The 27621-nt window shown below is 54.9% G+C and overlaps 12 protein-coding genes across 12 annotated transcripts; 8 read left to right on the top strand and 4 right to left on the bottom strand.

The window, feature by feature from the left end:
* The first annotated feature begins 438 nt into the window (after window positions 1-438).
* Window positions 439-2409, top strand: CDEST_08658 (Putative SKP1/BTB/POZ domain superfamily protein). Its single transcript, XM_062924817.1, has 2 exons — window positions 439-1531; window positions 1630-2409. Exons 1-2 carry the CDS (start codon window positions 901-903, stop codon window positions 2124-2126), a joined length of 1128 nt encoding a protein of 375 aa, XP_062780868.1. The 5' UTR covers window positions 439-900; the 3' UTR covers window positions 2127-2409.
* Window positions 2410-2849: 440 nt separating this feature from the next.
* CDEST_08657 (Putative SKP1/BTB/POZ domain superfamily protein) lies at window positions 2850-4089 on the top strand (the record flags this gene model as incomplete). The annotated part of the gene is made up of 2 exons (XM_062924816.1): window positions 2850-3555; window positions 3635-4089. The coding sequence occupies 2 exons, from the start codon at window positions 2850-2852 to the stop codon at window positions 4087-4089; spliced, it is 1161 nt and encodes a 386-aa protein (XP_062780867.1).
* A 1933-nt stretch (window positions 4090-6022) lies between these two features.
* On the top strand, window positions 6023-6381 carry CDEST_08656 (uncharacterized protein; the record flags this gene model as incomplete). The annotated part of the gene is made up of 2 exons (XM_062924815.1): window positions 6023-6286; window positions 6358-6381. The coding sequence occupies 2 exons, from the start codon at window positions 6023-6025 to the stop codon at window positions 6379-6381; spliced, it is 288 nt and encodes a 95-aa protein (XP_062780866.1).
* A 688-nt stretch (window positions 6382-7069) lies between these two features.
* CDEST_08655 (uncharacterized protein) lies at window positions 7070-7381 on the top strand (the record flags this gene model as incomplete). Its single annotated transcript, XM_062924814.1, has 1 exon — window positions 7070-7381. One exon carries the CDS (start codon window positions 7070-7072, stop codon window positions 7379-7381), a length of 312 nt encoding a protein of 103 aa, XP_062780865.1.
* A 726-nt stretch (window positions 7382-8107) lies between these two features.
* CDEST_08654 (uncharacterized protein) lies at window positions 8108-9009 on the top strand (the record flags this gene model as incomplete). Its single annotated transcript, XM_062924813.1, has 2 exons — window positions 8108-8176; window positions 8290-9009. 2 exons carry the CDS (start codon window positions 8108-8110, stop codon window positions 9007-9009), a joined length of 789 nt encoding a protein of 262 aa, XP_062780864.1.
* Window positions 9010-10410: 1401 nt separating this feature from the next.
* CDEST_08653 (Putative major facilitator superfamily, MFS transporter superfamily) lies at window positions 10411-13204 on the top strand (the record flags this gene model as incomplete). Its single annotated transcript, XM_062924812.1, has 17 exons — window positions 10411-10656; window positions 10740-10901; window positions 10984-11091; window positions 11153-11223; window positions 11299-11409; window positions 11475-11501; window positions 11558-11600; window positions 11663-11705; window positions 11775-11865; window positions 11935-11948; window positions 12002-12118; window positions 12173-12578; window positions 12636-12707; window positions 12760-12806; window positions 12856-12929; window positions 12991-13121; window positions 13180-13204. The coding sequence occupies 17 exons, from the start codon at window positions 10411-10413 to the stop codon at window positions 13202-13204; spliced, it is 1788 nt and encodes a 595-aa protein (XP_062780863.1).
* Window positions 13205-13312: 108 nt separating this feature from the next.
* Window positions 13313-14788, bottom strand: CDEST_08652 (Putative S-adenosyl-L-methionine-dependent methyltransferase superfamily; the record flags this gene model as incomplete). Its single annotated transcript, XM_062924811.1, has 2 exons — window positions 13313-14375; window positions 14502-14788. The coding sequence occupies 2 exons, from the start codon at window positions 14786-14788 to the stop codon at window positions 13532-13534; spliced, it is 1131 nt and encodes a 376-aa protein (XP_062780862.1). The 3' UTR covers window positions 13313-13531.
* Window positions 14789-14979: 191 nt separating this feature from the next.
* Window positions 14980-16832, bottom strand: CDEST_08651 (Putative amine oxidase, FAD/NAD(P)-binding domain superfamily). The gene is made up of 2 exons (XM_062924810.1): window positions 16493-16832; window positions 14980-16399 (listed from the first exon to the last, which is right to left on the bottom strand). The coding sequence occupies exons 1-2, from the start codon at window positions 16610-16612 to the stop codon at window positions 15032-15034; spliced, it is 1488 nt and encodes a 495-aa protein (XP_062780861.1). The 5' UTR covers window positions 16613-16832; the 3' UTR covers window positions 14980-15031.
* Window positions 16833-17778: 946 nt separating this feature from the next.
* CDEST_08650 (uncharacterized protein) lies at window positions 17779-19009 on the top strand. The gene is made up of 2 exons (XM_062924809.1): window positions 17779-18307; window positions 18456-19009. The coding sequence occupies exons 1-2, from the start codon at window positions 17878-17880 to the stop codon at window positions 19004-19006; spliced, it is 981 nt and encodes a 326-aa protein (XP_062780860.1). The 5' UTR covers window positions 17779-17877; the 3' UTR covers window positions 19007-19009.
* A 1-nt stretch (window position 19010) lies between these two features.
* On the bottom strand, window positions 19011-20654 carry CDEST_08649 (Putative glycoside hydrolase superfamily, asl1-like, glycosyl hydrolase catalytic). The gene has a single exon (XM_062924808.1). It carries the CDS (start codon window positions 20518-20520, stop codon window positions 19549-19551), a length of 972 nt encoding a protein of 323 aa, XP_062780859.1. The 5' UTR covers window positions 20521-20654; the 3' UTR covers window positions 19011-19548.
* Window positions 20655-23532: 2878 nt separating this feature from the next.
* Window positions 23533-23899, top strand: CDEST_08648 (uncharacterized protein). Its single transcript, XM_062924807.1, has 3 exons — window positions 23533-23662; window positions 23719-23763; window positions 23825-23899. The coding sequence occupies exons 1-3, from the start codon at window positions 23558-23560 to the stop codon at window positions 23891-23893; spliced, it is 219 nt and encodes a 72-aa protein (XP_062780858.1). The 5' UTR covers window positions 23533-23557; the 3' UTR covers window positions 23894-23899.
* A 298-nt stretch (window positions 23900-24197) lies between these two features.
* On the bottom strand, window positions 24198-26761 carry CDEST_08647 (Putative glucose-methanol-choline oxidoreductase, FAD/NAD(P)-binding domain superfamily). The gene is made up of 5 exons (XM_062924806.1): window positions 26134-26761; window positions 25474-26059; window positions 25289-25387; window positions 24508-25187; window positions 24198-24384 (listed from the first exon to the last, which is right to left on the bottom strand). The coding sequence occupies exons 1-5, from the start codon at window positions 26656-26658 to the stop codon at window positions 24355-24357; spliced, it is 1920 nt and encodes a 639-aa protein (XP_062780857.1). The 5' UTR covers window positions 26659-26761; the 3' UTR covers window positions 24198-24354.
* Window positions 26762-27621: the final 860 nt, after the last annotated feature.

The raw sequence follows: 27621 nt of genomic DNA, 5'->3' as shown, positions 1-27621 counted from the left end.
GTAAGTCACTGTGGCCCCAGCCCTGTTTGCCGTACTGATCACTGCGTTGATGGGAGGCCAACTGTCTGTCCACTTACATCTGCATGCAGGTCGCTCAAAGTAACAGTTTCCCGGCGCTTCATGACCGGCCTCGGCGGCCTCGGGCTACGGTCCCCGGTTGTGGCCCGCGGCACAAAAAGCGTGCGTCCCGCGCCGCCCTAAGAGGTGGGATGCCGTAGCAGACGCGGGAGCGTCAAGGAGCATTCCGACATGCAAGCGGCCATTGGACGGATTGGACGGTGGAACACTGGAGAGCCGAGAGTGGCATGTTTTCGGGGCCCGGATCGCGGGGGCCTCGGGGGCCGCCGCCCGGCTGACGCAGCTTAGGGCGTGCGTGCATACATATATCATGCGGCCGTGACTTGGTCCGGATTCGTTCTTGTTCTTTTTGGTGCCTATCATGTCTCTTGGTGTCGGGTTTGCCATAAAGGGCATGTCTTGCACCGCTCTTGACATGAACATGGCTTGACCCGACCAACTCAAGAGAGACTGAACTGGACACACGCTTCGTCCTACTTGGTGTTACTTTCGCCCTTCTCGCCTCTACCAGTACTACAGTAGGGATTCCTCTCCAAAGTCTCGGGCGCAGATCCCAACATTTGGTTGCGACGTGCACCAACCAAAAACCCCCAAATCTCGTCTGATCTACTCCGTAGCTGGGCGACTTTGACAGGCCAAACTAGGTCACAACCGCGACATCCAAACCTTCTTAATCTCGTCGGGGAGCTGGCCGGACAAGGGGCGGGACAGGGGTTCGACGTCAAGCACGCGAGCAAGAATAGACACAGCACGCCGGGGTTCTCTTTCGATTTAAATAAGAAGAGGCCTTCGTAAGACATCCAAGCCCCGCCGTGACGATCGATGGCGATGATCATGGACGAAGACGACGACGACGACGTCCAGGACCTCCACGTTCTGGACCCCAACGGCGACCTCTTTCTCCGCGTCGGCGACGAGGTCGAGGAGAAGCCCAGGACCTACCTCGTCTGCTCAAAGGCCCTCGCGAGGGCCTCGCCCGTATTCGCCAAGATGCTCTACGGTAGCTTCGCCGAGCGGCGGCCCTCGCCCGGCGGCGCCCACGCCGACCGCCACTGGACCGTCGACCTGCCGGAAGACCACCAGCAGCCGCTCGAGCTGCTGCTCGACGTCGCCCACGGCCGTTTCGCCAGGGTCCCCGACCGGCTCGACGTCGCGCGCCTGTACCAGCTGCTCGTCGTCGCCGAGAAGTACGACGCCACGGGCATGACGCGGCCCTGGGCGCGCGGCTGGATGGAGGCCGTGAAGCAGCCCGGCATGCAGGACCCGCTGCTGCTGGGCGTCGCCTACGAGCTGGGCGACTCGCAGACGTTCAACAACATGGCCATGAAGATCGCCACCGAGTGCCTCGTCGACGACGACGGCGACCTCGTCTTCGGGTACGCCGGCGACGACAGGGAGACGTACTCGTTCAAGCTCCGCAACATGGAATACCTCGTCCCGCCAGGCTTCATAGGTACGTGTATTCCCAAAGCCCACCTCTCCACACTCGGGGTGTGTGTATGTGGCACAAGATTCGTCTCAAGAACGAAAACTAACGCTTCTCCCCCCAAGAGGACGCCGCCTCAATACGCAGAACCCTCCTCGCGACGATGCTCGAGCCCTACGCCAGCCTCTACACGGCCCTCAAGGACGGCGACCGCTGCACCGCCTCGCCGCAGGACCCCAATAGCGGCAAGCGGTGCGACAGCATCCTCCTCGGCTCCCTCATCCGCTCCTTCGCCGCCCGCCGCATCGACCTGACGGCCCCGGACCCGGCGACGGCGTACCGCGGCAGCGCGGCCGCCCTGCAGGCCGTCCTGCTCCGCCTCGAGCTGTACACGGCGCACTCGGGCTTCTCGCACCCGCCGGCGACGAGTTTCGCCTTCGGCCAGGCGGCTCACCCGCGCTTCGGCTTCAGCCTGAGCGCCTGCGAGCACGTGTTGCAGTCCGGCCTGCGCGAGGGCGTCGAGCGGTCGCTGCTCGTGAGGGGCGAAATGAAGTTCGTGCAGCCCAAGCACCAGGCCTACTTGCAGAGGCAGGCCGCCAAGACGGGGTTGCCGTACAAGTAATCAGTCAGTTGGTGGGGCACGCGTGAAGTTGACGATGATGGTTGATGAGGATGATGAGGATGATGATGACCAAACGACGGCCAAGCCATGGTTGGGATGGATTTTGCCGTCATGGTTCCTCAAACGCTATCGTGAGATCGATTTCGTCATAATTTTCTTACTCTACAATACTTCCAGACGATTTAGCACAAAGATATTCTGAGTAGGTCTGTTTACTATATAATCACAATACATAGAATCATACTACAAGACTTCCAGCTGAAATAACAAAACTATTTTTAACAGAGAATGGCAACAAAGGAGTACGGAGGTTTCTTTCTTTTTGATTGCTTTAGTATTGACTAGAAATCGTTTGTCTGCAACAAGTTCGCTCCATCACCCCCACAACTCATAGCAAGGCCGCAACGATATCATGCCGTCAAAGAAACTTCACTCACCTTTCATCTAGCTTTGTTTTCACCTGGTTCATTGCTGCCTCTTCCCAGCCCTTTCTCGCACCCTCATGTCATTTCTATTCGTCTCCAAGTTGTGTGGCTCTTACTTCAGCCACATCAGTGGCGCAGTAGGCAAATGTCTCATGTCCAAACCCAATCATTTCACACAATCAATCGCCTCTCCGCTTTCCTCCTCGCCTCTCGCTATGTATGTTACTCTTATGCCATCTTCTCACAGCCATCGGCCCAGAAGCTGCGTAAAATACAGTCTCTTTGATTGTAAAATCCCATGGAGGACCAAGATGCTGTTAAGGCGACTCAAGATTCGCCCCCGGCCGACGAGCCGGCCCCGAAGCAAGCGAGGCTTGAGACCCCGGAGCCGAAGCCCACAACAGTCTTGGACGAACATGGTGACTTGCGTCTTTGGGTCGGTGCCGATCATGCCAAAGATCCCTCGACCTACCTAGTCTGCTCGAGAACCCTCGCCCGTTCATCCCTGGTGCTGAAGAAGATGCTCTTTGGCAGCTTCGCCGAGTCTCGACCCCGGGATGGTGGCCAGGACGATTGGGTAGTCCAACTCCCGGACGACGAGCCGGCGCCGATGCAACTCATGCTCAACATCTTCCATGGGCATTTCGCCAAGGTGCCCGGCACGATGGATCTCGACACCCTGCACGCTCTTGTTGTTCTCCTGGACAAGTACGACGCCATCTCTGTTACTCGCCCGTGGGTTCAGGCTTGGCTGCAAAGCGCCAAATCGGGCAAGGACAGCAACGCAACGGGCAGAGACAGCAGCAAACTGCTCTCTGTCGCGTGGGCACTGGGCGATTTGCGGTTGTTCAGCACAATGCAATCACGCCTTATCGAGATATGCGACGTCGACGAAGATGGCCGCCTGATCGTCGAACTTCTTGTGTCCGAGGTTGGGGAAGACAAGTCTTGCTGGAGCCTGCTTGCAGAAGAAACAGCACCCTTGATTCCGCCTAATGTGATTGGTGAGTTGCTTTCCACATCTCTCCCCTCTAGCTTTGCCTGGTATCCGTGTGTTGACATGATCACGTTTGGTAACTATAGATTATATGACGGCGGCGCGGGCGCAATGGATATCTACAAAGCTCCAGCCCTATCTGACGATCTACCAAGAGTTGACACAGGGCAAATGGAAATGTAAACGCGAACCTGCCCAGTTTGTCACATCATCATCGTCGACTTCCCCCCCTTCCCACTGCAAAGCGATCGCTCTCGGCTCCCTTGTCCGGGGATTCCTCAAGATGGGAATCAACATTACAGACCAAGACCCGGCCAGCTCCTACCGAGAAAGCCTTGCAGCTTTGGGATCACGTGTCGACGCACTTGAGATCCTCGTCATGCCAAACGGCGGAAACTACAATCACAACGATTGCAGGAAGATGGAGGCCACACAAGTCAGACAGTGGGCGCGGATGCTGGTTCCGTTGGAGACCATCGGGGATGATTGCAGAGCTCGCCTCGAAGCCCAAGCCACGAAGACCGGGCTGCCGAGCAAGTGAGCCAGGTGGGAGGGCAGAATCGGCTGGACTGGAGTAGCTTTTAGACCGGCAATCACTCTCGGCCTTTTCACCACGTCGAGGCTGAGAATGGATCCCGGGTGGAAAACAGTCCTCTGAACGCTCAAGTCGAATGATCAAGGGGGGGGGGGGGGGGGGAGAAGGACGACTCGAGCCGATTATACAGCGACAACACGGCCATTTCGATCAGAGTACGCGCTGTGGACTTCCAGTGTGCTTTCGACCTTCGACAAGTTGACCGTCTGGCGTCTATCGGTGAGTGGCGTCAACCTCAAAAGCATCGACGGCTTTTCCTCTTTTCCCCAACGTTTGCATGCATTATCGTGAGGTGGTTTCATACGCTGGGAGAAAAAGCCTTGTGTAGTCAATAGTCCAAGTATGGTCTCAACTCTCAGCACCAAAGGCCACGAGGGGGGCAGGATTGGGCATTCCCGCGTAACACAGAACTCACAGTCATGTCATCAACTCCGTTGCTCCTCAATCTGCGGCAGCCAAAGCTCACGCTCGGCTCGCGGGGTGAGTCGCCTGATGGAGGGTTCATGACTCGATGTAGGCAGAGCGGAAACCACAGCGCAAGAGAATCAGAATTCTTCAGGGAGCCACCGGCGCTTTATCTTCAAGGAGGCTATGTTCTCCTGTGCGCCCAAGGAATGCATAACTATCAAGCTCAGGATTCATCTCCGCAGCAGCCACCCATTTTAATGCCGCAACTTGTCATCCCTCTTCTTCGGGGGTTGTCAAGTTTAGGCCAAGTGTTCCATAACCTAGCTATGGAGATTTTAGACATAGCAAATTTTGTTCCAACAATCTAAGCAAGCTTTCACAGGACACATCTATCGTAATTACTGCAATACAGTTGTAGTTCCACTTTTTCAACAGTTCAAAGCCCACTTAACTCTACCCGTTACTATTTACTGAATTAATTCGCACGTCGCAGGCTCATATACCTCCTTAAGCATAGTTTCTTAGCCTGCTACAGGCATGTAACGCATGTCAAGGTTTGACTTGACTAGGGTAGTTGGATTCCTTAGTCAGACACCCGGAAAGTCTAAGGGGTGTGTCACAAGACATATCTGGCAGAGTTGCTGCTCTGCAACCGTGGTTTCACTTTTGCAACACAAAAACTATCAAGTCTGCTATCCTGCTATTATCGTACGCACTCTGTCCCAGATTGGAGAGGGATAGGGCCAGTGGCTAGATCCAGTAGGCTATGGCAGGCCGCCGAGGGAACTTTTATACGCATACTAGAACAAACTCATGTTTTGATTATAACACACGGTGGTGAGTCTGGAAAACGGTAAGAGAGTCACAGTGAAAGTGCTGCAGTCATCGACTTCGTGTGGGTGTCACTATTGCTTTTGTGAGGCTATTCCCAGGGCTGGCTGGCTGGCTGGCTGGCTGAGGGGGGCTACTCATCCGGCGAGGCAATCGCGCATGGGCCTTGACCTGTATCACTCTTCTCGGGGCCGGATCAATCCACTTTGCTCGGAATCGGGTCAAGACACTCTGTTCGGGGCCGGACCAATCCCGAGCCTCCGGAGATCGTGGGTCTGATTCCGACACGATGAACTTTGATATACTGTTGCCCCCAGTCCTCTGCCAAAATCCTCCCAGATATTCCCTCACCAACTACCGTCTTTGAACAGTAGGTAAACCTTCCTTTGTTGAACACAATATGCCCAGGGATTGTTCCATGAAGCCTCTGTAGAGAACACAGGCGTAAGCGAGAACAACAATTGATTCGTTTCAGGAATTGATGATTTGTCACACAGATGGCAACTACTATATAAGCCCTTCACCGTTGTCCCACTAAGAGTCATGCCTTGTGTTTCTCCTTGAACCTCGCCACACGCTTACTAGGCAACAATCCAACATCTCGATCGGCACGACCGGTAGCCAAAGCCCCTCCTTCAACATGCTGAAATCTATTACCGCATTACTTCTCACCCTGTTGACCGCTGCCCCAGCAGAGGCTCAGTGTCATAACAGCAAAGTTACCATCTCATGCCGTGGCCCTGAGGGCTTTAGTGGGGGCGTTTTGTGTAACGAAAAACAACTGGCGTGCCCTGCAGGGCAACGAATGGCATCCTTCAACCAGGCCAGTTTTGACTGCAATAAAAGGGACAAAAATAACAACTTCTGGAACACTTGCGTCTATGATGTATTGCAACACTTTTCCGTTATAGTTCCTCCTTTCTTGTAACTATTCACAGTGATTCTAAGCTAGGCTAACGTGCTTCCTGGGATTAGGTCTCTTGCTGTTCCAAATCTTGAAGCGCCGATGGCCGTTCGAACAACAAAACGTCTTGCGATTGACTTCAATAGGCCCTACAGAGATCAACCAGGGATTAAGTTACAATACTACATAGGCTACAGTGAAACTGCTGCAGTGATCGATTTCATGGTGGCTTCGTTGCTTGTGTGAGGCTATTCCCAGTCGGGCTGCCCGTCTCATGGGGGCAATCGGGCATGGATGGGCCTTGACCAATTCCCCTCTTCTCGGGGCCGGAATCAATCCACTCTGTTCAGGATCGAATCAAGCCACGCTGCTCGGGGCTGGATCAATACCGAGCCTCCGTAGTTTGATCCCGACAAAATAAACTTTGATGTACTGTTCATCACATTTCTCTACCAGAATCCACCCATGAGTTCCTTTATCAACTAAGGGGGAGGGGGGTTTCAAAAATTATTTTCTCAAGTCAACCTCCCTTTATGAAGGACAATGTGCTCAGGGATCACTCCCTGAAGCCTTTACAGAAAGCCTGGGCGCAAGCAAGGACAGCACCTACTTCGTTAAGCCAACAGACCAACTGTCACAAGATGGAAACTACTATATAAGCTCACAGGTGTCCTGGTGAGAACTGCCATCTGATACTCTGCATAGATTCTTCCACACGCTTACTAGACGACAAACCAACAACACCTCAATCCGCACGACCGTTAGTCAAACGCCTCCTTCAACATGCTGAAATCATACGTTACCGCCTTACTTCTTACCCTGATGACCGCTGCCCCGGCAGCGGCTCAGTGTAAGAGCAGCCAAGTCACCATCCCATGCACTGGCCCCAATAGTAATACGGGAATATACAAGTGCGACGAAGAGGCTCTGGCTCAGGCGTGCAGCCCGGGGCAAAAAGCGGGATCCTTCCTCCCGGTCAGCTCTCACTGCAATTTAGCGAATACTGACCCCAGCGGTAAAAGATTCTGCGTCTATGATGTAATCCACCCGGTTTGCCTTGATTGTTCCCCCCTTCTCCGTTGGTGTCATTTATAATGATTCTGAGAGCTAGGCTAACGTTCTTCCTGGGACCAGCTCGCTTGCTGCGCCAAATCTTGGAGGGCCGATAGCCGATTGGACTGAACCGCGGTTGGACTAGGACGACTTTTGCCATGAAAGAGGCTCTCGTCTACTGTAAACGCTCATAGGTCAAGCATCGGGTGTTTTGGGGCTAGTTGGCAAGATGACGATACTTTTTGCAAAATAGGGTACTCTAGTCTGTCTGGGTATCTGCTGTGCAAGTTCATCCAAAAGAATTTAAATCTCCCCTTTAGAATGAAAACTTTGCAAAAAGAAAACTAAAAAACCGAATGACTTCTATCGTCATTCAAGCTTGCCTAGTACTAGAGATGGGCAGTTATTTCCCCACAAAGGCATGATGTCCGACACGTGGACACGGCTGTGACGTTGATGGATCATCCAGAGGATCAGAAAAGACGTTCCTTGTAACATTGTTGCTAAACTTTATGATGTTGTGGGCGTTGACCCTGATAGCTAGTCGATGTCCTGTTGCGTGGAGAGAGTTCAGATGCATGGTGGTCACTTCACTTTTACTGTGTAAGGTTAGTCTATCTTGTACTGACCAGCAAAGATGGAACTTGCTTCATCACGGTTCTCCAAGACGCCTGCCTTGTATCAAACTCTAAAACTCTCGAAAGGCTCGGTTGCACCCTCATACTGCATCTCACACAACGCCCGGCGTTCACAGAGAATTTACACGCCATGATCGAAACATTCCATCCCTTCCCAAGGCTGCCCGAAGAGCTCAGATTATACATCTGGGAGATGGTGGTCCGGCCAACAGGTCCAGGTCGCCCGGAGTGCACTTCTTTGCGGTACAACCAGACACGGATGACAGCACCCGCGGCTTCACAACCCTTCCCGTATTTCCGCAAACATCTTAGCGGCCCCGGAAGCAAAAGAATCCCTCGTCCTACTTCTCCGACTTTGGCATGTGGATGGCCTGCAAGGAATCGAGAGCCGTCGTCACCAGCCGACTTGCAAAGCGATACGAAGGCCAGGGTCGAACCTATCGGGATACTGTCAAGCTGCGACACGACCAAGAAAACATCACCTTCGGTCTCGATCGGGAAGACCTCATCTGCATGCAAGTTCCAGACCCTGGAGTCTCGGACCCGTCGACCATTCGGCCTCCCTACCAACTCGACTTTGATTTGCCAATAACAGAACCATGGCACATTGCGTTCGAACATGACGCGTCCTGGAGCTTCACCGACTGGGGAGACCTCACCCTGTACCAAATGAGGGGTGAAGAAGGCCCACGAGGGGCCTTTCTGAGAACCCTTGAGGAGGTGATCAAAAGCAGCCTACATTGCCGGCTTTACCTTATTCAATATGGTGCGAAGATGAAGCCCGGCAAGTCCCCGATCGAGGGGTTTTACGGTGATGGGTTCCACTTGGCACTCGTCGACGAAGGAGATGTCGAGATTGAACGTCCGAGTGGCTTCCAGAATGCTTGGGACTTCATGTGGAATGTGGACAACTGGAGCGATGGCATTTGGGAAGGGCTGAAAGATGAGGAGCAACGGCACTGCAGTTTCTGTTGCTCCGTCCCAATAATGGCAGGCATGCATGTGGATATATTGATTTATGAGGAGATTTGACCAAGGGAAACCCACTGTGCCATGATGCAGGGCGAGACAGGGGGCTTTAGACGTGGTCAAGGTGTAAACATAAACGGGATTCCGAGGCCGTCAGTCTCGTCGAGTCGGTTCATGACGACGTCCAAGGCCAACGCTTTTGTATCGAGAGAGGTCTCGGCTGCCGCTCACGCTCTCGGTCCTTTGGGTAATCGTAGCGATAAAGCTCAATGTAGTTAGAGTGGAACGATAGAACACCACTTCTAGCATCTCGTTGTACAGCTATCCGTGTGTACACTTTAATGAATGCAACTTGAAGCAGAGAGCCGGGGGGGTTTAACCCATCAATGTAACCGCACTCGCCTTCCAGAACGTGGTATGGGCGCGGCTTAAATTCTCCGAAGCCCAGCTAACTAACTGTGTATTTATGTACCTACGTGCTCGCTACCGTATCGATATGGCTGAAGAACTTCGGTTATTTAATGCGTCCAGCCCAGCTGCGGGATCCGTCCCTCCTGTGCGTAGCACGCCATCGGCCGAGACGATGGTGAATCAATTGCGTGAGCTGCACGCCCGGTGACGCGAGCCCACGCGAGCCACTAAGGCGGAGGTAAAGTCGCATCGGCCCCAGTAAACGCTTATCCCTCGCCTCTCTACCTAACAACGGGAGATTCAAAGTGCGAGCGAGGTGGTCTGTAGAGCTTGAAGTACTTGAAGACAGTTACGGTTCTTTGGGGGGGAAAGAGGAAGAAAAGAGAGAAGTTGTCGAGGTGAGTTGCGCAAGCTCAAGGGTTGAAAAGACTCTATCTAGGCTCTAAACTTTCCATAGACTTGAGTCGTGGACTAAGGAGACAAAGCCAGCCAGTTCTATCGAGGCCAATCGAGGCCTGGCAACACGATGAAGTCGACTTAAACAACACTTCGTGCGATAGCGCTCCACGGCACTTCCGCTCAACTCGTGCATCTCCTCGGAAGACCTCCGTCCCTACGTCGTCGGGGCCAGTAATGCCGGACGAGCAGACTTGTCGTCATCCAACCTGTGGATCGTCCCTCTCGGGTTGTCACCGAGAATTGGAGAACCGAGACCCCTTTCCTGCCTATTGAAGCCTTCAATTGCTCATCACGCCTTTTGGAGCGGCGCTCCATCTAACCGCTTGGCTGAAGAACCCAGCAGTCCGGTCTGCAATCCCCAAGCAACACGCGGCGTGCTTCCCCCCCTTCCAAGGGCCCCTGTTGGAAGAATTTTATCATAGTAGACAGAGAGAGAAGAAGAGAAGAAAAAAAAGATTCTTATATAGATAGTTCACTCACGTCAAGGCCGGCAGATCTCGCAGTCTGGACCCTTTCCCCCCCCCTTCGTCGTGTGCAGATTTCCCCGTGCGTCATCGTTTCTCTTCCTTCGAAAAAAGAAAGGTCGAAACAAACATGACTTCCCAGCAACCGGTAGCAAAGGCCTCGCCGCCGGGGTCCATCACCTCCTCCGACCGCGGCGGGCTCGAATCCAAGACGCCGGCCATCGACGACAAGCGCCCCGTCGACGCGACGCCCCCGACGGCACCCGCGCTGGCGACGCAGGAGAATCAGCGTATGGAAGCGGCGCTCGGAGACGCGATCCTCCGCTTCTTCAGAATCCGCAAGGGCCCCAAGGGCGACGAGTACGACCTCGATGCGGTGCGTTATATCCTGGCCCCGGGAGGTTGTGTGTGTGTGGCTAGTTTGGGGGGAGGTTTGGAAGCTGACGTGCCTGGACAAAGATCGCCACGCAACCCAGCATCTGGGATTCCGAGAACGTCGAAGAATACAAGAGCCTCTACATCCACCCGCAATGGGAGAACTGGTCCGCCTTCGACCCGAACTTCCGCTGGACGTGGAGGGAAGAGCGTGAAACGCGCCGCAAGGTTGACTGGAAGATCATGGTACGAAGACCCGGCACAACTCCAGCTGCTTACGGGGGGGGGGGGGGGGGTGAGTGGAATTTGAGCTAATTCCGCCATGCAGCTCTGGGCCTGTATCATGTTTGCTGCCCTCAACATCGACAGAAACAACATCTCCAACGCCGTGTCGGACAACATGCTCGACGACCTGAACCTGACTCGCGGCGACTACGTGAGTTTGAGGCCGTGAACAGACAAATGGATGGAAAAGACCCGAAGACTGACGTGCAAAGAACCTCGGCCAAACCATCTCTCGAGTCGGTTTCCTCGTTGCCGAACTTCCGTCCCAGTTGATCTCCAAGCGGTTGGTTGGCCCCTTTTCTTCACACTGAACCACCAGAAGACCCCAACCAGCTGATCCATCCGTCCATGTGCTCAGTATCGGACCCGATTTGTGGATTCCCATCCAGATTTGCCTGTTTTCCACCATTTCCGGCGCGCAGTTCTTCCTCAAGGGACGGGCCTCTTTTCTCGCCACAAGATACCTGATGTGAGTTGAGGAGTCCCCGTTGACGTTCTTCAAAGTAAACTTTGTGCTCACAAGCGACCTACCAGCGCGACGTTCCAAGGTGGCTTCATCCCGTAAGTCTTGTCCCGTCTTGACCATGCACCACAAGCTTTGGCTAACGGCTTGGCAGCGACACGATCCTCTACCTCAGTTACTGGTACACCGGTACATCGGTGGGTGGCGCTCCCGCACAACACTTGGCAATTCTTGGGACATCTTGACTGATTTAGCTCAGCTTCCGATCCGCTTGGCTTGGTTCTGGATGTCTTCGCAGCTGGGTAGGTTGTTCGAAGTCCCCGTGACGTCCGCGCCTTGCGTACGATTCGTTTACTGACATGCCTCGTCAGTCGATATTGGAGTCGGTTTTGCCGCCGTCGGACTCGTATCCATGCGTGGTATCCTTGGCTACGAGGGATGGAGATGGCTTTTCCTCATCGAGTAAGTCCTGACTAGCCTTGCTGATTTCTCTGCGAAACTTGGGACCGAATTGCTAACTATGTCATCCAGGGGCGCATTCACTTGTAAGACCGGCCTATTTGCTCCTCCTTGAACTCTCCAAGCTGACTCCGTCTAGTCCTCGTGGGATTGGCGTCGTTCTTCCTCATGCCCCAGTGCCCGTCCAAGACAAAGAGCTGGTGGAACCCCAAGGGCTACTTTACCGAAAAGGAAGAGAAGATCATTGTCAACTCTGGTGAGTGCTGCGCCCTGACACGACCGTTGTGACACCGACTAACACGAAACTCAGTGATTCGCGATGACCCTCAAAAGGGAGGAATGTACAACCGACAGGGTCTCTCCGTCAAGCAGATCTGGGAGTGCTCCAAGGACTACGACATGTGGCCCCTGTACATCCTGGGCCTGCTGTTCGGCCTGCCAAAGTACCCCGTCAACCAGTACCTGACGCTCTCGTTCCGAGGCCTGGGATTCAACGTCATCGAGACCAACCTGCTGTCCATTCCCAACGTCGTCGGCTCATGTCTCACCATGCTCATCATCACGGCCGTCAGCGAGCTGCTGAACAACCGCAGTTTCGTAGCCATGGCCGAGGACGCCTGGCTGCTGCCCTGCTTCGTAGCCTTGATTGCGCTGCCCGATCCGATCAGCTCTTGGGCATATTTTGCCATTGCTACAGTATTGCTGTCGTTCCCATAGTAGGTGGAAAGTGCGTGCCGAGTACCAAGAAAAAGATGAGCTAACTGAGCTTCTAGCACACATCCTATCCAAGTGGCATGGACTAGCAGAAATGCCGGCTCGGTCCAGAACAGAACAGTCTCGGCTTCGTAAGTCGGCTTGCTCTACGTGGACCCTGACACATCTTACTAACTTACCCAGGCTCTACAACATGTGGGTGCAAGTCAGTGGCATGATTGGTGCAAACAGTAAGTATTCTCTCCGGCGAACCGGGAGATGGATGCTAACTTTCCCAAGTCTACCAACCCAGCGACTCGCCCCGATACTTCAAAGCCAATACTGGTCTCCTGGTCATCTGTGTATGGATGTGTGTAAGTAGCACCCTCTTCGTATCCGGGGCAAAACCATGCAGAGAGCTTACATCGCCCGCAGCTTGTGCAATACCCGGCTACATACTTCTACTACAATTGGAGAAACAAATCCAAGGCCAAGAAGTGGGATGCCATGACGCCGGAGCAGCAGCACGACTACCGCGCCAACACTACCGACAAAGGAAACAAGCGGTAGGTTTTTCCCTAAACAAGTTCTGCATGAGTCGGCTCTAACCCTTTTGGCTGGCAGGCTCGATTTCCGCTTCGCGACTTAGTCTTGTGACGATGGCAGATGAGAAGCTTGGATGCGGTAAAGGCAGACTATGTGACAATGTGGGAGACGATGTTTCGAACCTCTGAAGGTATGAAGAACTAAAAGAATGCAATTATACAAGCAAAGTGTTGAATAGACGGTTGGATTCTTATGAGTGTGAATGAACTCGAGAGCAATGTGACAGCAATTCCGGCTGTCTTGGCAACGATACGGATTCCATATATGGTGTTTACGGTTTGAAGGGAGTCCTTGATGTACACTGGCCACTCGATGAACAAGTGATGAATATCTAGTTTTTCATTTCCACGACCGCCGTCACTGACGACTCTCATATGGTCTTGGGCTTCTTCCGCGCGACCACAATAGTGGCCCGCAGCGTCTTTGATCTGGCAAACCAGCTAAAGAGCTTGGCCGCGACCTTGAACTTTGCTACGGAGATGCCCAGCGGCCGGAGGGCTGCCGCCTGGCGCTGTATATGGGCTACCAGACCGGAGAAGACGTGGTCGGTGATATCCCTGAACCGGATCTGTCGCTCGTCGTACCCGGCCTCGGACAGCTGCGTCTTATACTCAGCTTCCGTCACGAAAGCGCCGACGGGACATCCCATCGCCAGACTAATGAGTTTGATCATCAGCCTCTGCTGGAACGAGGCCGTGTCGCTCAGGAGCAAGTCGAACGCCATGAAGGACGCGTCAAGCTCCTGAGCGGCATACTTGAGTATCGGCCTCCTGCTAGGGAAGAAGTGGTATATGCTGTCCAGGGCGAGGACCCAGCGTGCTTGGTTCTGGGTTCGTCTGGTGACCAGCGACGCCACGGCGGACTTGACATCCGCACCCCACTCGTCAGGCCTCGCCGCGTCGGCCCGAAAGACTTGGATGGATTCATCGGCGTCCCCCGGGGTTTGGAATTTGTGAAAAGGCTGATTCAGGGCCAGTTGGAACTGCGATGGGTTCAGGGTGAGTCCGACGTAGCGGTACTCGTCGCAGCCACTCTGCTGGATGAGACGAGCAATTTCCAGGGATTGGTCTCCGCACCCGATTCCAAGGTCAAGGAGGGCTAGCCTGGACGAGGACAAGTCGGTCTTCAGGAGGCCTGCTTCGGCGAGGACCTCGTGCAGGAGAGCGCGGCATGCTTGTTCGAAGTCCTGTGTGGGCCGGCCGTCGGCATCGGTCCTGGACGGAGGGGAGTATCAGACAAGGAACAGGACGAGATCGTAAGACTTGGAGATAATCCGTACAGATGAATGATGTAGGCCATGAACAGGGGGGTGTTGAGGGAAATGAGAATTGGTGGCCTACCAATAGCCCATGTTCATCCACATGGTGGTGAACGGCATCTTGACGTTGAGCTTCCAGTGGTCGTTGTCGTAGATGTCATTCTGCCGCAGAAATTTCCAACTGATTAGAGCAACAGTGGCACAGAGAGCCGGCAAGCTACTGATGACGCCGAGATATAGACCTGTCCAGAAGTCCGGGTGTAAGTCAAGTGAGCTTGCCATCGCAAGTGAGGTTGCGATGAGGCCGGAGTGAGAATGAGAGTGAGAATGAGAGTGAAAATGAGATGAGAATGAGATGAGAATTCCCATTCAAAAATCTGCGAGCGGAGGCACGAAAGCATGAAATGAGATGAGATAAGATGAGAAGAGTGTGTCACGTGTCAGGCCCACCCATTTAAGTATTACATGGGATGCCGGTGCCGGGCGAGGAACGAAGGTCCCGATGTTCCCTTTACTAGCTTCAACCCACAAGGATCAGGTCAAATTTATTTCAACTTCGTTTCTTTTCTTTCGTTTTTCGATTCATCTGGCCCTAGTGGCTTGAAGATTCTCTCACCGAGTCCACGGGACCTTGACACCAAAGTCATTGGCGATTCTCATGGCGGAGACCAGACACCCCTCGAGCAGAACCATGCCGTCCCAGCACCATGCCCCCGTCAGCCAGACGTTGTCCTGACCATTCACCCAGTTCTCCGCGCCCTGTACCGGATCCGTCTTCTTGTCTGACCTCCTGGCCTCGCCCATGATCCTCCGAATCGCCGCCCTGCTCTCGGTCGTCCTCAGGGTCCTCGTGAACCTCGCCGTGCGCAGCACCCTCTTCGCGTCGGCCTGCGGGTCCAGCGGGCATGTGCTCACGACCGTCCCCCCGGGCATCTTGTGCAGCGCCTCCGTCCGCACCTCCTCGGCGGTGAAGTCGGTCCTCAGACAGATGACCTGCGGCGGGATGGCACTCCCGCGGTGGTGCGAACAGGCCTTGGGGTGACTGCTCTCATCCTCGACCAAGGTCAGGGGCTGCTGGCTCGGCGTCGAATTCGATGGCCGGAGCACCGAGCTCTCTACGCGGGTAGTCGGTATCGAACCGAGCGTCTCCCGCAGGGGACTGAAGATCCTGCCGGCGACGTCGGGTGACACGGCAAGGATGACCCGGTCAAACACGTCTTCCAACAGCGGTTCGAGCCCGCTGCTCGTCGACTGCCAGCGTATCCTCACCTTCCCGTCGCTCGTGGGCGCCACCTCGGCGACGCAGGCTCCCAGTCGGACGTCCTTCATCTCCGCCGCCAGCCTCCCCTCCACCTGATGGACGCCGCCGCAGACCGTGTAGTGCTGCTGGCCGTGCGTCAACCGCTTGTAGTTCACGACGTCGCTCGCCGGGAACGCCAGCATCTCGTCGTGCGAGCAGGTCGACACGCTGCTCATAAGGGGCAGCAGGTAGTGCGTCACGTAGCGACGAGGCAGCCAGATCCTCCGAAAGTACTCGTCCAGCGTTTCCCCTCCCCCGTCGGCCCACTCGGTATGAGGGCGCACCAGGAAGCACGCGACCGTGAACCAGAACTGGCAGACGATCAGGTACAGTATTTCGATGAGGTGCGCCAGCACGCCACGACTTCCCGGCCAGGGCGGAATCTGGTGCAGGTTCGACGCGTGCACGAAGTACTCACCCGGCGCTCTGCCCGCTCCTTCGGGGTTCGCCGGCGTCTTCCCGGCCGCCGTCGCCTCGGGACTCCGAGCCGGCAACGCCTTGGCGAAAGAGAATAGAAACCGGATGGGATGGTACGGGATGCCCAAGTGGTCATACATACGCATGACGTTTGCGTAGTAACCCCCCGCGAGAGCGCGCATGGGGAGGTCAACCCGCTCGACATGGCCGGACCTCTCGTCGCGGATGGCGACGGACGCCGAATCGAAGGACAGACTCTCGGCCTGAAATCTATCAGTCAGCCCTATTGCAAAGGGGGGGGAAGGGGAGGGGAGGGTCACTGAACCGGGACTTTATCCAGGATTTTTATAGCTCACCTGCTCAAAAAGAGTCACTGCATACCGGCGCTGTTCGTCGTTCTGCAAGAGATATGCGGTGGTCAGGCCTGCCAATCCGGTTCCAACAAGGGCCACCCGGATGGGAGCCTCACGACTCATATCGCGACGAGGAAGTCCTCGGGGACGAACTTTGAAGAAAGGGTTTTTTCCCACGAAACTTCAGGCTTATGCCTACTTGGGGTTCTTTTTTTCCCCGTAGGTTCTTCTCCACCAGCTCGCAGGGTACAGAAAAGCCGACGCGCAATACAAAATAAAGAATAAAAAAAGAAACACGATCTTGTCGAAAGCTGCGTCTCAAGATTACGAACGTTGAACCGTTTGAAGTCGCAGCGGCTACGGGCCTCGGTGAGTACCCGGAAACGCAATTTCATTTATGCACCGTGGTCCCTCTCTCTCTCTCTCATTTTCTCACTTCTCAACTTCTACACCCTTCCCCCCGACAGCGAATCTCTCTTCCTGGGCGGGTACCCTCTAGTGCCGCCATGCCACACCCCTGGAAGAGGTGGGTGGATGTCTGCCGAGGTCAAGGCCGCGCCCGTCGGTTGAATTCTAATCTGTGATAGTTAGGCTTCATCCCTGTCACGGTTCTACTGTGGTCGCAGGCAAAAGTTTTACCCACCCAATGCCAGGTAGAATGCAGCATCAGCTCAGATGTGCCTGGTCACTTACAGCCAGGTAACGTTATGGCAAGGGCTAGGCTACTCGGTCTAACCCTGCGCGATACCAGGGCCTGGAGGTAAACTTATAGCATCGCATTGTGGTGGAATCCAGTGCATTGTGGCCGCAGCTGGATCCGTTCTCTCTCCTCGGGACCAGACTGAGTGAGAGTGGCCGAGCCAGCCCAGCATCTAGACATGAGTCGCGTCAGCAGAGTCCATGGTGTGAACCCGGGCATTCACTCGCGGAAAGAAAACCTCCTGAGAAGACGCTCAGGTGCTTCGTTCATGACACACTCTGAGTCTTCCGTTGGACGGCTGAACCTGATATCAGTGCAGTGACCTCTTGCATGTGTGTTTCTCTTCGGCATGCCCAATTCAAGCCCTCGGACAGAAAGTTGCACCGACTCCTCTCGTTGATCCTTGGCTTGGCCTCTTCAAGACTTTTCTCCTCCGGGCCCCGCAGTACACGCTGATTCGAACCAAAACCCCCGACCAATCGCAAACCAATAGGTTCCCACCCCCGGCTTGCCCGGGATGTACATCTTCATCGGGGAAGACGCGTTCGCGTTCGTTGACATCATCCATTCTACGGCCCCCTTGGTCCATCGGCTGTAAAGGCACCCTGACGGCAGACTTGACTCTGAGAGGGACGAGTCAAAACAAACAGCAAGCACCGACAAAGAAAAGCACACACCAAGAGCAATCATGTCGGTTTCCAACGCCCGCCCTCTGGCCATCTTTGCGGGCTACATGCTCCTGGCCGCCGGCCTTACGACGAAGTCCATCGGCATCATCCGCGGCCAGCGACGACGCGTCTCCGGCTCCGCGGACCGTCCCGCTCCCACCGTTGTCGTCCTCGCCGTCTTCAGCCTCCTCGCTGCCGTGAGCCTCGCCACGACCTGGTACCACATGTTCCGCTTCTTCGAGTGGTCGTACCTCGAATGGGACTCCCGGCAGTTCTGGGCCGCCGTCGTCGGCGCTAAACCCCCCGGCCTGCGGCTCGGCGAGTGGCTGCGGGACACGACCCTCTTCCGCCAGGCGTGGGTGTCGACGCTCGAGACGGGGCCGAGGGCGTGGTGGTCGCTGCAGATCTTTGGCTTCTGCGCCAACTGGAGCGTCCTGCTTGCGGCTCAAGGTGATTAGCCGCATGTCTAGCGTCTGATTTTTGACGTCTTCATTCTCCTATTTATTCTTTCTTTGTTTCCTCATTTTGTTTTTTTGAACACTCCCCCCCCCCCCCCCCTTAGTGCAGATGTACGCTAACGTCAACGTTAAACCCATAGCTCAGAAGAGGCGAATTCCTCATGCGTGGATCTTTGTGCTGCTCGGTCAAGTGGTTGCCATCTCCTTTGCCGCCAACATGTCGTTCCTCGCTATCCTATGCAGCAGCAGCAACAGCAACAGCAAGCCGACGACTCCAACAACGGCACCCAAGGACCAGAAGAAGCGGGATGACGAGACGTCGTCGTCCTCGGTCTCGTGGCACACCGTCGTCCTCGTCGTGACCCTGGCCTGGGCGACCTTGATCCCTTCCGCCATCGACCACCCGAGGTTCATGTCGCTGCTCTTGGGCCCTCACCTGCTGGCATTCGCGCCCTTGCTCCTCAACAGGGTCCTCCCGCCGCGGCTCCTGGGCGAGCCGGGATGGTACTGGAAGGCCGCCTCGATGGCGTGGGTGCTTGCTGCGGCCACCAAGGGGGTTGCGGGTGAAGGCGAGGGCCTCGGGGTTGTCCTCACGACGCTCTACGAGCACCCTGCCGTGAGCAGCGTTGGGTGGGATGTCATCTGCTGCTGGGTCAGCTCTGCGGCTTGGTTTCTCATCGGAGCCGACTGAGGCATAGACGAGGTTGTTTCGGCATCCGAGTTAACGGCCCATACATGACGAGTGAGAGGCAATCACCCGAGGCAATGGCCACGAGGACACAAAAGTAGAGTTGTAGAGTGTTGGTCAGTTTCGATGGACATTGTCTAAGCCTTTAGTTTCCAAGCTGCCCTTCAGCTACCAAAGTTGATGAACAAGTCGCAACTGGCAGGCCATTTTGCAGCATCAAAACCGGCACAGACTACTCTTAAAAGCCAGGGGAAGTGGAAGGGACTGGCTCGTTGTGAACCGAGGCATATCACGGCGGCACAGTAGTTGAAGTGTGTTCTGTATAATGGTATCTGCTGTATAGGGGTATGGTGGTATAATAATATGCAGACCGAAAAAATCCGGCCAGGTATCGTTCCTTACTCAAAACTCCATGCTTTGTGTGTCCAGCACACGTATGTGCAACGTGAAAAGTGAATCATAGCCATGTACTCGTTGCCCATTCTTCCACCCCGTAAGGACACGCGTTCTCCTCCCTCTTCATCGGATTCAGGAGTCCCCGGCGTCTACCACAATGCCGCGATGACACCAAAGACCGTCACCCACGGAAGCACGCCGGCCGGCGACAGAGAGGTGGCAAAGTTGCCCTCGCCCTTCTGGCCGGTCTCGAACCCCCGCTCCTCGCCGCCGAGGTACAGGGCCCCGAGATCGGTCAGGCCGCCGTCGCCGTCAAACAGCGACACGGCGTCGCCGGTCCACGCGTTGGCCTCGTCCTCGCGGAACGCGCCGAACCACGCGTAGCCCTCAACGTAGTCCAGCCCGTCCAGGTACGCCAGGCTCTCGTTCATCATGGCGAGCGTCGCCTCGGCGTCCTGCTGCGGCAGCGCCATCTCCGTGATCCAGTACTCAAGGTCGTCCGAGTCGTCGTAAAAGTCGCGCAGCGCGCCGAGGTGGTTCCGCAGCCCTGTCGCGTCGCCGTACCAGTGTACGCTGACGAAATCGGTCGGGCACCCAGCGTCGTCCAGGTCGTAGCACGACTCGTTGAACTTCTGGAGCCACTCGATGCCCTGCGGGGATCCCGTGACGACCGGGTGGCTGATATTCCAACTGCGCGGGCTGGCGGAGCGGAGCGGGACGAGGTGTTCGAGGTACGCCTTCGCGGCGTCCTCCGGGTCGATGCTGCTGCCGCCGGACGACGTGGTTCCGTCGGGCTCGTTGAAGGTCAGGAGATGCGTAGACGACTCCGGGAGCCCGTTGAGGCGTGAGACGAGGCCCGAGTCCGAGGCGTCGTCGACGCCGTGGACGAGCGGGAGGAAGACCACGGAGTCGTTGAGGCCTGGCGTCGGCCACGTCGACCAGGTGTAATACCAGCTGATGAGGGACGACTCCGAGGTGAGTAGCTGGTTATCGGCCTCATGGTCGTCGCCCTGGTACGCCAGCCCGCGCTTTGATGAGAGCCCGAGCTGTGCGAGGGCGGCTGCGGGGAAGAGAAGGGATGCGGCTAGTGAAGCCAGCGACCTGCAGCTCGTTCGTCTCATGTCTGCCGTTTGGGAAGGATTTGTTCCCTTGTTGTTAAGATGTGAAGTACTGTAATAGAGCAGTAAAACGTGGGGGATGATCCTTGTGTGATGTTCAAAGCGCTGGAGTCTGGTTCGGATGCAGCCGATGGAGGTGCCGTCTCTGCAGATATCTATATCTAGAACTCGGTCGCCAAACCCTGCTCACAGCGTGCAAAAGGTAAACGCAATGCCAGGTTTCTAAACCTTGCCATTCTGAATCGCAAATCCAGATCAGGACTACCCGGAAGCTGGCGGGCTCTTCGCCCGTCTTGGTCATTGACCTCATGCAATGCCCATCGCGCCCTTGGCAAGAGGAGGCAAAAACTGGGATGACGTCATGTTCCCTTGGCCGCTAGATCCCTTGGTCGGTGATGATGTGTGCGTCCCCGGCCAAGGACAACACCCATGCCACCCATGCAAGCCACACCGCAACGTCTGTCAACTCCAACATGGGGGCCTGCCAGACTCGTCATTGTGTTTGGACGTCGGACATGTGTCTTGTCCAGTGGGGGAAGTGCCATTCTGTTGCTTTTTTCTGCTAGTTAAAATTATCACCGGCATTGCTGACGACAAGTCAGCCAGATCACATCACCCTGGAATTTGAATGGCCAACGGGCCCCCCAACCCAACCCGAACTCAATTCCAATGCCGAGAATTGTGGCTTGAGAGATTTCTCATCTTCCTTTGTGGCTTGACATCCTGAGTCAATAAGAGCATTGTTCGGGTTCGGTCTGTTCGGCCGATTGGGGTGATGCCATCCACTTACCAGGATACGTGTGGGCTTCCTCATTCGGTCGTCTGGCCATCCGCAACACTAGTCGTCGTCGTCAGTCTATCAGCTCAGTTGATTCAGTTGGCGCGGGTCTCCCCTAAAAGTCATCATGGCATCAGTCACTTGGGGATGTGGGTTCAGTAATTGTCCGACATATATTCATATTCGCACATTCAACTCATCGGATCAACTACTCGTGTACCCAGTGGACACAGGTACAGCGCAATATCACGTTCTCTTCACGACAGTTCTTTTCATTTTGCCCTGTATCATTGCAATTTCTCCCTGTTATCGCTAACATTACTACCTTTAAGATGCCCACAACCAGACTTCCATGTTGGCCCCTCCACCTGGAGTTGAGTCGCCAGTTGGGTCTGACTGGCTGTACCCTATTATTGGCACTGTCCCTAATACAAACTTTGTATCCAGCCTCTTTATGGCTGCTTGCTCTATAAGACCATTGTTTGGAATGTTAGTAGTGATATCAGGCGTGTGATGGAGAGAATTTCAGTGGTCTCCCCTGATGCAAGTAGAAGTAGGCTACAGCTAGATCTCTAGGCAGTTTCGAACTAGGGGACTTCCTAGCTCTTCACTTATTTCTTCTTGTTCTTTAAGGTGATCCATATATTTATGTTTCTCTGATTGGATGTATAAAATCGCCTTTTTGAGGGTGATTCACTGATCCTCTTCAGCCAGATCTCGTAACAGTCTCTAACTCAACCCACAGAACACAGATTGTATCTCTACATACCACGTTTCTCTACCTGGGTTTCCAGTCTTTCGGACACTCGCTGTTAACAAGGAGCGCATGTACGCTCTGAAAACTCTTGCTTTTCTGCAGTCAAACCTTGGAGAAAACAGCAGGATTTGTGAAGAAATACGGCGGAAGCCGACTCAAGCGGTTAATTCGGGCCGAGGCTACTCGTCTGATAATTCACATTACCCCTGTTCCCTGAACAGCTGGTCCCATTCCGGGTAGCAACAGAAGCCTCATTATCTAGAAAAGATCATCGACCTGTGTTGAGTGCGAGTAATTGGCCGGAGGCAAAAGGATCCATGGCCGCCGTATTTTACTGCATTGGGCATAAAACTCCATGGTCACAGCCACAATGTAGGCCGCCGAGCAAGCTTAGATACGTTTCCTATTTGTAGTAAAAGGAGCAACTTTGCGTTTAGATTGACAAAGCTTCTTGTCTAAGATTTATGCCCCAAGGTAAAATAACATTTTGGAAGGACGCAGAGTTGTAAGCGGTAAAAGTGACTAAACGAGGCTGTACACTCTTTACGTAGGCATACAACAACACTACTGTAAAGGTGTAGATCCTAATAATTAAGACGTTTTGTAGAAGTTGTCAGCAAAAACAGATTGTACCCTTGGGGAGAGTACTCTAAGGGTGTAGACCTGTATGTGGTTGCGTGTCGCAGCTTCTGAAGGCGGTTTCGATACGGCCGTAGACCTTCTTGATACCGGCCAGATACACGCACTCACCTGTGTCGCTTCGGGGCTGAAGCATATTCAGCAAGCCGTGATTGGTCTGTAAATTCTTTGTGCATCACAAGGGGGCCGAGTCCCGGCGCATTACTATTTTCTCTATCCCTTGATGCCTGTGTGCCCAAACCAAATTTCTCGTTCCCTGCTTCGGTAATTTGGACAACCAAGCAATCCGCAAAGCGGTCGAATATTGAACGGCTAGAGACCAGATGACTTCTAACACGTGCAACCAAAGATCTTCTGCTGCTTTGGTCGTCATCATCCTACCGGGTGCAAACTCACGCCAGTTTTGCCAGAGGTGCAGAGGATGCCAGTCAGTTTTGCTGACAAGATAGATTCATCTGATAGAAAAGAGAAGGGGAAAAAAAAACACCACAACATTTGGAGAGACACTGGGTGGGGAATAGCAAAACTGCGTGAGTCCCCAGCCGATGGGATACTTTCTTAGGCATATGCCCAAGAAACTCTTTCCACCACGCCCATCGTACAATCTTTAGAACAAGTCAGGGCTGTTACCTCGTACCCAGTCCGCCTTCGTTGATCTGCAAGCATCTACTACAAAGGGAGTGGAGCGATCATCTAAGTACAACACTTCCAAACTCAATTCTGTCGTCTCGGCTTCCGAGGATAGCGGGAGAATGTTCTGAATATGTATAAAGATTGATTCCCTGACTGATGCAGAGCAATCGTTTGATCAATCAGGCCGGTCACACAGTCATCACAACGACCTACGCTCATCCGTCTCTTCCACCATGCGTCTCCGAACCACAGCCGTTCTCCTGAGCGCCGCCGTCGTCTTTCGGGGCGTTTCTGCTCAGTTCTGTACTGGGCCTCCCCCGGACTGCAACTTTGAAGACGTAAGCTGAGCGTGCGATAGTGTTGAGTAACGTCTCGGTAACTAAACAATTCGCAGTGTAGGATAAACTATGCAGACCCTTGGGCAATTTGCAAAGAAAAGGTTACATCCCCAACTGTCTGACAACCCTCCATCACGTGAGTGCTGACTCAAGTTGCGACAGTGTACCCCCAACTCAGGAAGAGATGCTGCCGTCTCATGCTGTTCCGGAGCTCTTTACTGCCCTGCTTAGTCTGACAGGAGAGAAGGCCATCCATGTGGTGTCAGACAGCTCAAACATCCACTCTCATGGGAGCGTGATGACTCTGTCGTTACTGTAAACCGCTTTGGTCTACACACTAGAAACACTACATGCAGCAATTATGTTTTCGGAGTCTCTTGCTCGATCTTGTCTAGATTTAGCATAGAGGGACAATGCACCATTGATTACGACTGCTACGAAAACGTTGCCAAGGAATTGATCACTAAAACAAAGCCTGCAGTAATGAAAGGTCAACATAGCACCATGTAGGGACGCGTGGAAATCTGACTTCAAGCCTCAAGAAATTTGTATTGTAGTGTCTAGTTTACCGCCGAAGCTACAAACATTCCTTCATCTGCATCAGGCGTGTCATACTCACATCCGTAAGGAAAGCAAACAAGTGACGACATTTATCGTCAGTTCTGGCCAAGGCCTTTGTCATTTGAACTGAGTTAGATGCCTTGCTTGATGATTTCCGCGGCCTATAATTCGCAAGGTCTTGTTAGCACAAAGTCGTAGGGAGAGAGCTGCCTGGGAAACCCAATGACCCAGGGGAGAGGCGTATGACGGGATGGAAAGAATTCGCCAAAACACAATGAACTCACCTTCTCGGCCAGGGCGTAAGTAGGCTGGCACGTGTTGGCGCCGGGAACCATGGGCATGACGCTGGCGTCGACGACTCTCAGGTTCTTGACGCCGTAGACGCGCAGGGTCTGGTCGACAACGCCGCCCAGCTCCAGCGGCAGCATGGAGGCAGTGCCGACGGGGTGGTAGTCGGTGGGCGACAGGGCGCCGGCGATGTAGGCCTTGAGATCGGCGTCCGAGGTGACGTTGGGGCCGGGGACGTACTCGACCGGGTCGAACTCGGCGGCCAGGGAGGTCTCGAAGTTGTAGCGGCGGAGGAAGCGGATGGACTCGACGTAGAAGTCGGCCTCGACGGGGTTGGTCAGGGCGCGGTAGTCGATGACGGGCTCCGTGTTCCAGGGGTCGGCCGTGTTGATGTTGATGGTGCCGCGGCTGAAGGACTGCATCGCCACGGGGCCCTGGGAGCCGTGGTCCGGGACCAGCTGGAAGCGGGTGAAGGCCGTGTTCTTGGAGCGCAGCTGAGCGGCCAGGATCTTCATTTGCGCCTCGAAACCGGCGAGCACGGTGGCGTCGGTGTCGGCCGGCAGCAGGCTGGCGAAGTCTTGCTGCTCCAGCTTCGTGGCGATCTCGTCGGCCTTGTCCGTGATGGTGGTGAAGGGGAGCCAGCCTGCCAGGTTGGTGAACGCGAGGGAGTACGGGCCTGTTTTTTGCGAGTCATTCAGTTAGTTGTCGACCCGGCTCTCTAGTAGAAAACACACGTAGGAGGAGGGGGGAGGGGAGACAAGTGCGGTTAGTGCTCACCAGTCTTGTTAGCCTGCCACACTTCTTCAGCCCAGGCCTGGAATTCGCTTCCTTCAACCAGATCCCGAGGGTTCGGGTGAATCGATGCGAGCTTAGTGACTAAAAGACAAGAGGGTCAGTCATCTCAAGTTCACCCAAAGCTGCCGCCGTCCGTCTCTTCCCAAAGCTGCTGTCAGTCAACTCACGTGTAATGTTCACCCCGGAAAGGTTGCTGTGGTCCTGGAAGTTCTGGCCAACGCCGGGCAGGTCGACACGCACGTCGATGCCTCCGGCCTCGAGGAGCTTCTTGGGGCCGATGCCGCTCAGCTGCAAGAGGTGGGGGGTGTGGACGGCGCCGGCGGCGAGGAGGACCTCCTTCTTGGCCTTGACGGTGACCAGGGTGCTGTTGCCCACGGGGACCTCGACTCCCGTGGCGGAGAGCGCGTCGTCCACCACCAGTCTGCGGACCTGGGTGTCGACCAAGAGGTGGTAGTTGGGGCGGGTCGCGTTGACGTTGAGGTAGTGACCGCTGCCGGCATAGGAGCGCGTGACGGAACGGGGATCCATGAGCGTAGGGAACCAGAAGACGCCCGGTTGTCCGGCACCGCTGTCGGGTGGGAACTCGACGCCCTCGATCTCCTTGAAGGCCTCCACCAGCGGGGTCACGCCAGGGTAGTAGAACCGGGGCCAACCGGCATAGATCTCCGAGGAGTCGCCCCAGTAGGAGGCGTCGTACTTGACGCTGTCGAAGTTGTCGGTGAGCTCGGGAGGGGGCTCAGTGAAGTGGAGGCCCTTTTTGATGTGACGAGTCAGCTTGGTGTACCATAGCAACCCAATTCAAGGACCAACGCCCTCTCTTCTCTCACCTTTTTGAAGAACGGCAAGATGCCATCCCAGCTCCAGTCGGCAGTGCCCTTCTGAGCCTCGGATCCGAACAGGGCAGCCCAGCGGTCGTAGTCCTCAACAGAGCCCCGCATGTTCATCATGGCGTTCACGGAAGAGCCGCCTCCGACCTGCTTAGCAACGAGGACATTGCCGGGCCTCCCGTTCAAGTTGGGCTGCGGCACAGACTGGAGGCCGGGCCACATGGGGTCGGTGAAGCCTCCGGACCTACCAGCAACGTAGACCATGAGGTTGTCGGACATGTTGCCCCAGTTACCGGCCTCGAGGACCAACACGTTGGTCTTCGGGTCCTCGGTCAGGCGGTCTGCCACCGTCAGACCAGCCGTTCCACCTCCAACAATGACATAGTCGTAGCTATCCAGCAACTGAGATGGCTTGATGTAGCGCGGGAGGACGTAGGCGTCGGCGAAGGAGCTCGCCGTGAGCAGGGCTGCCACTGCGACCCCAGGCCACCGAGGCTGGGACTTGGACTGGCGAAAGAACGGCATGGCGAATTAACGATCGTTATTGCGCAAAAATAAAAAGAGCGAAAAAATGAGTGGAAATAGTAAATCAGTTGCCCGTAGCCGCCTTGAGAGGCTTAGAATGATGAGCCCGAGTACGGATACACGACAGCCATACTTATACAATGGGCGTCTTAAGGTTTTTCTATCAAGCGCAGATCACAATCCGTACTTGGCGTTGACCCGGCATCGATACCGTCTTGACCGTCTTCTAATCCACCTGCCATGACACGATACCTTGCTGCATATCCCAATGCTAGATTGACCTTCTGGCTTGGGAATCTAATCACCGGTACCGGTGGGCGAGGGTGCTGTGGAGAAGCGCCGAGTCTTCTACTTTAAGTAAGTTGCCAAGTCGACCAAAACAAGAGTCGGGTACCCTCTCACTCGGATTTAACGCGGGTTACCATTCGGAGAATGAAGCAAATTGGATCCGAGCTTAGTCACAGAAAGGTGCAAAGGCACATCCCGTATACTGCTGTGGCCGTAGTTTGCGGCTTAACGACATGGTCGACGAGACGGCTCGACCTTTTCTCTCCGGCAGGCAGAAGATATCGCCGCGCGAAGCCGTCAAGGAACTTTTGCAGCCCCTCTCCTCCACGCGCCCCATAGCAGATCCTGGGGGAGATGGGGATGGCGGACAGGTACGGCCCGTACGAGGTACGAGATAGGAAGCTGTTCAGTCCGCACTCCGAAGAAGAAGGAAGATGAAGATTAAAAAACAAAAAAATATGGTGATTAAGGGGAACCGACGATGCCGTGGACCAGACAAGGCGCTGCTGACGTGCTTCTGGCGAATCTCAACCCTGTATCCGTACAATAGTAGTAGTGGCTATGCATGAACGTCCCCGCTTCTTTATATTCAGCGTTCAGATAGAGTGGGAAGCATTGTCTGTCAGCATCAGTCAGCCACTGAAATGAGGGTTGGAAGGTTGATCTGAGGATGGG

Source organism: Colletotrichum destructivum, chromosome 5 (assembly GCF_034447905.1).
Source record: "Colletotrichum destructivum chromosome 5, complete sequence".
Taxonomy (NCBI): Eukaryota; Fungi; Ascomycota; class Sordariomycetes; order Glomerellales; family Glomerellaceae; genus Colletotrichum; species Colletotrichum destructivum.
The sequence above is the reverse complement of the archived record's forward strand: the minus strand, read 5'-3'. Positions and strand labels throughout refer to the sequence as shown.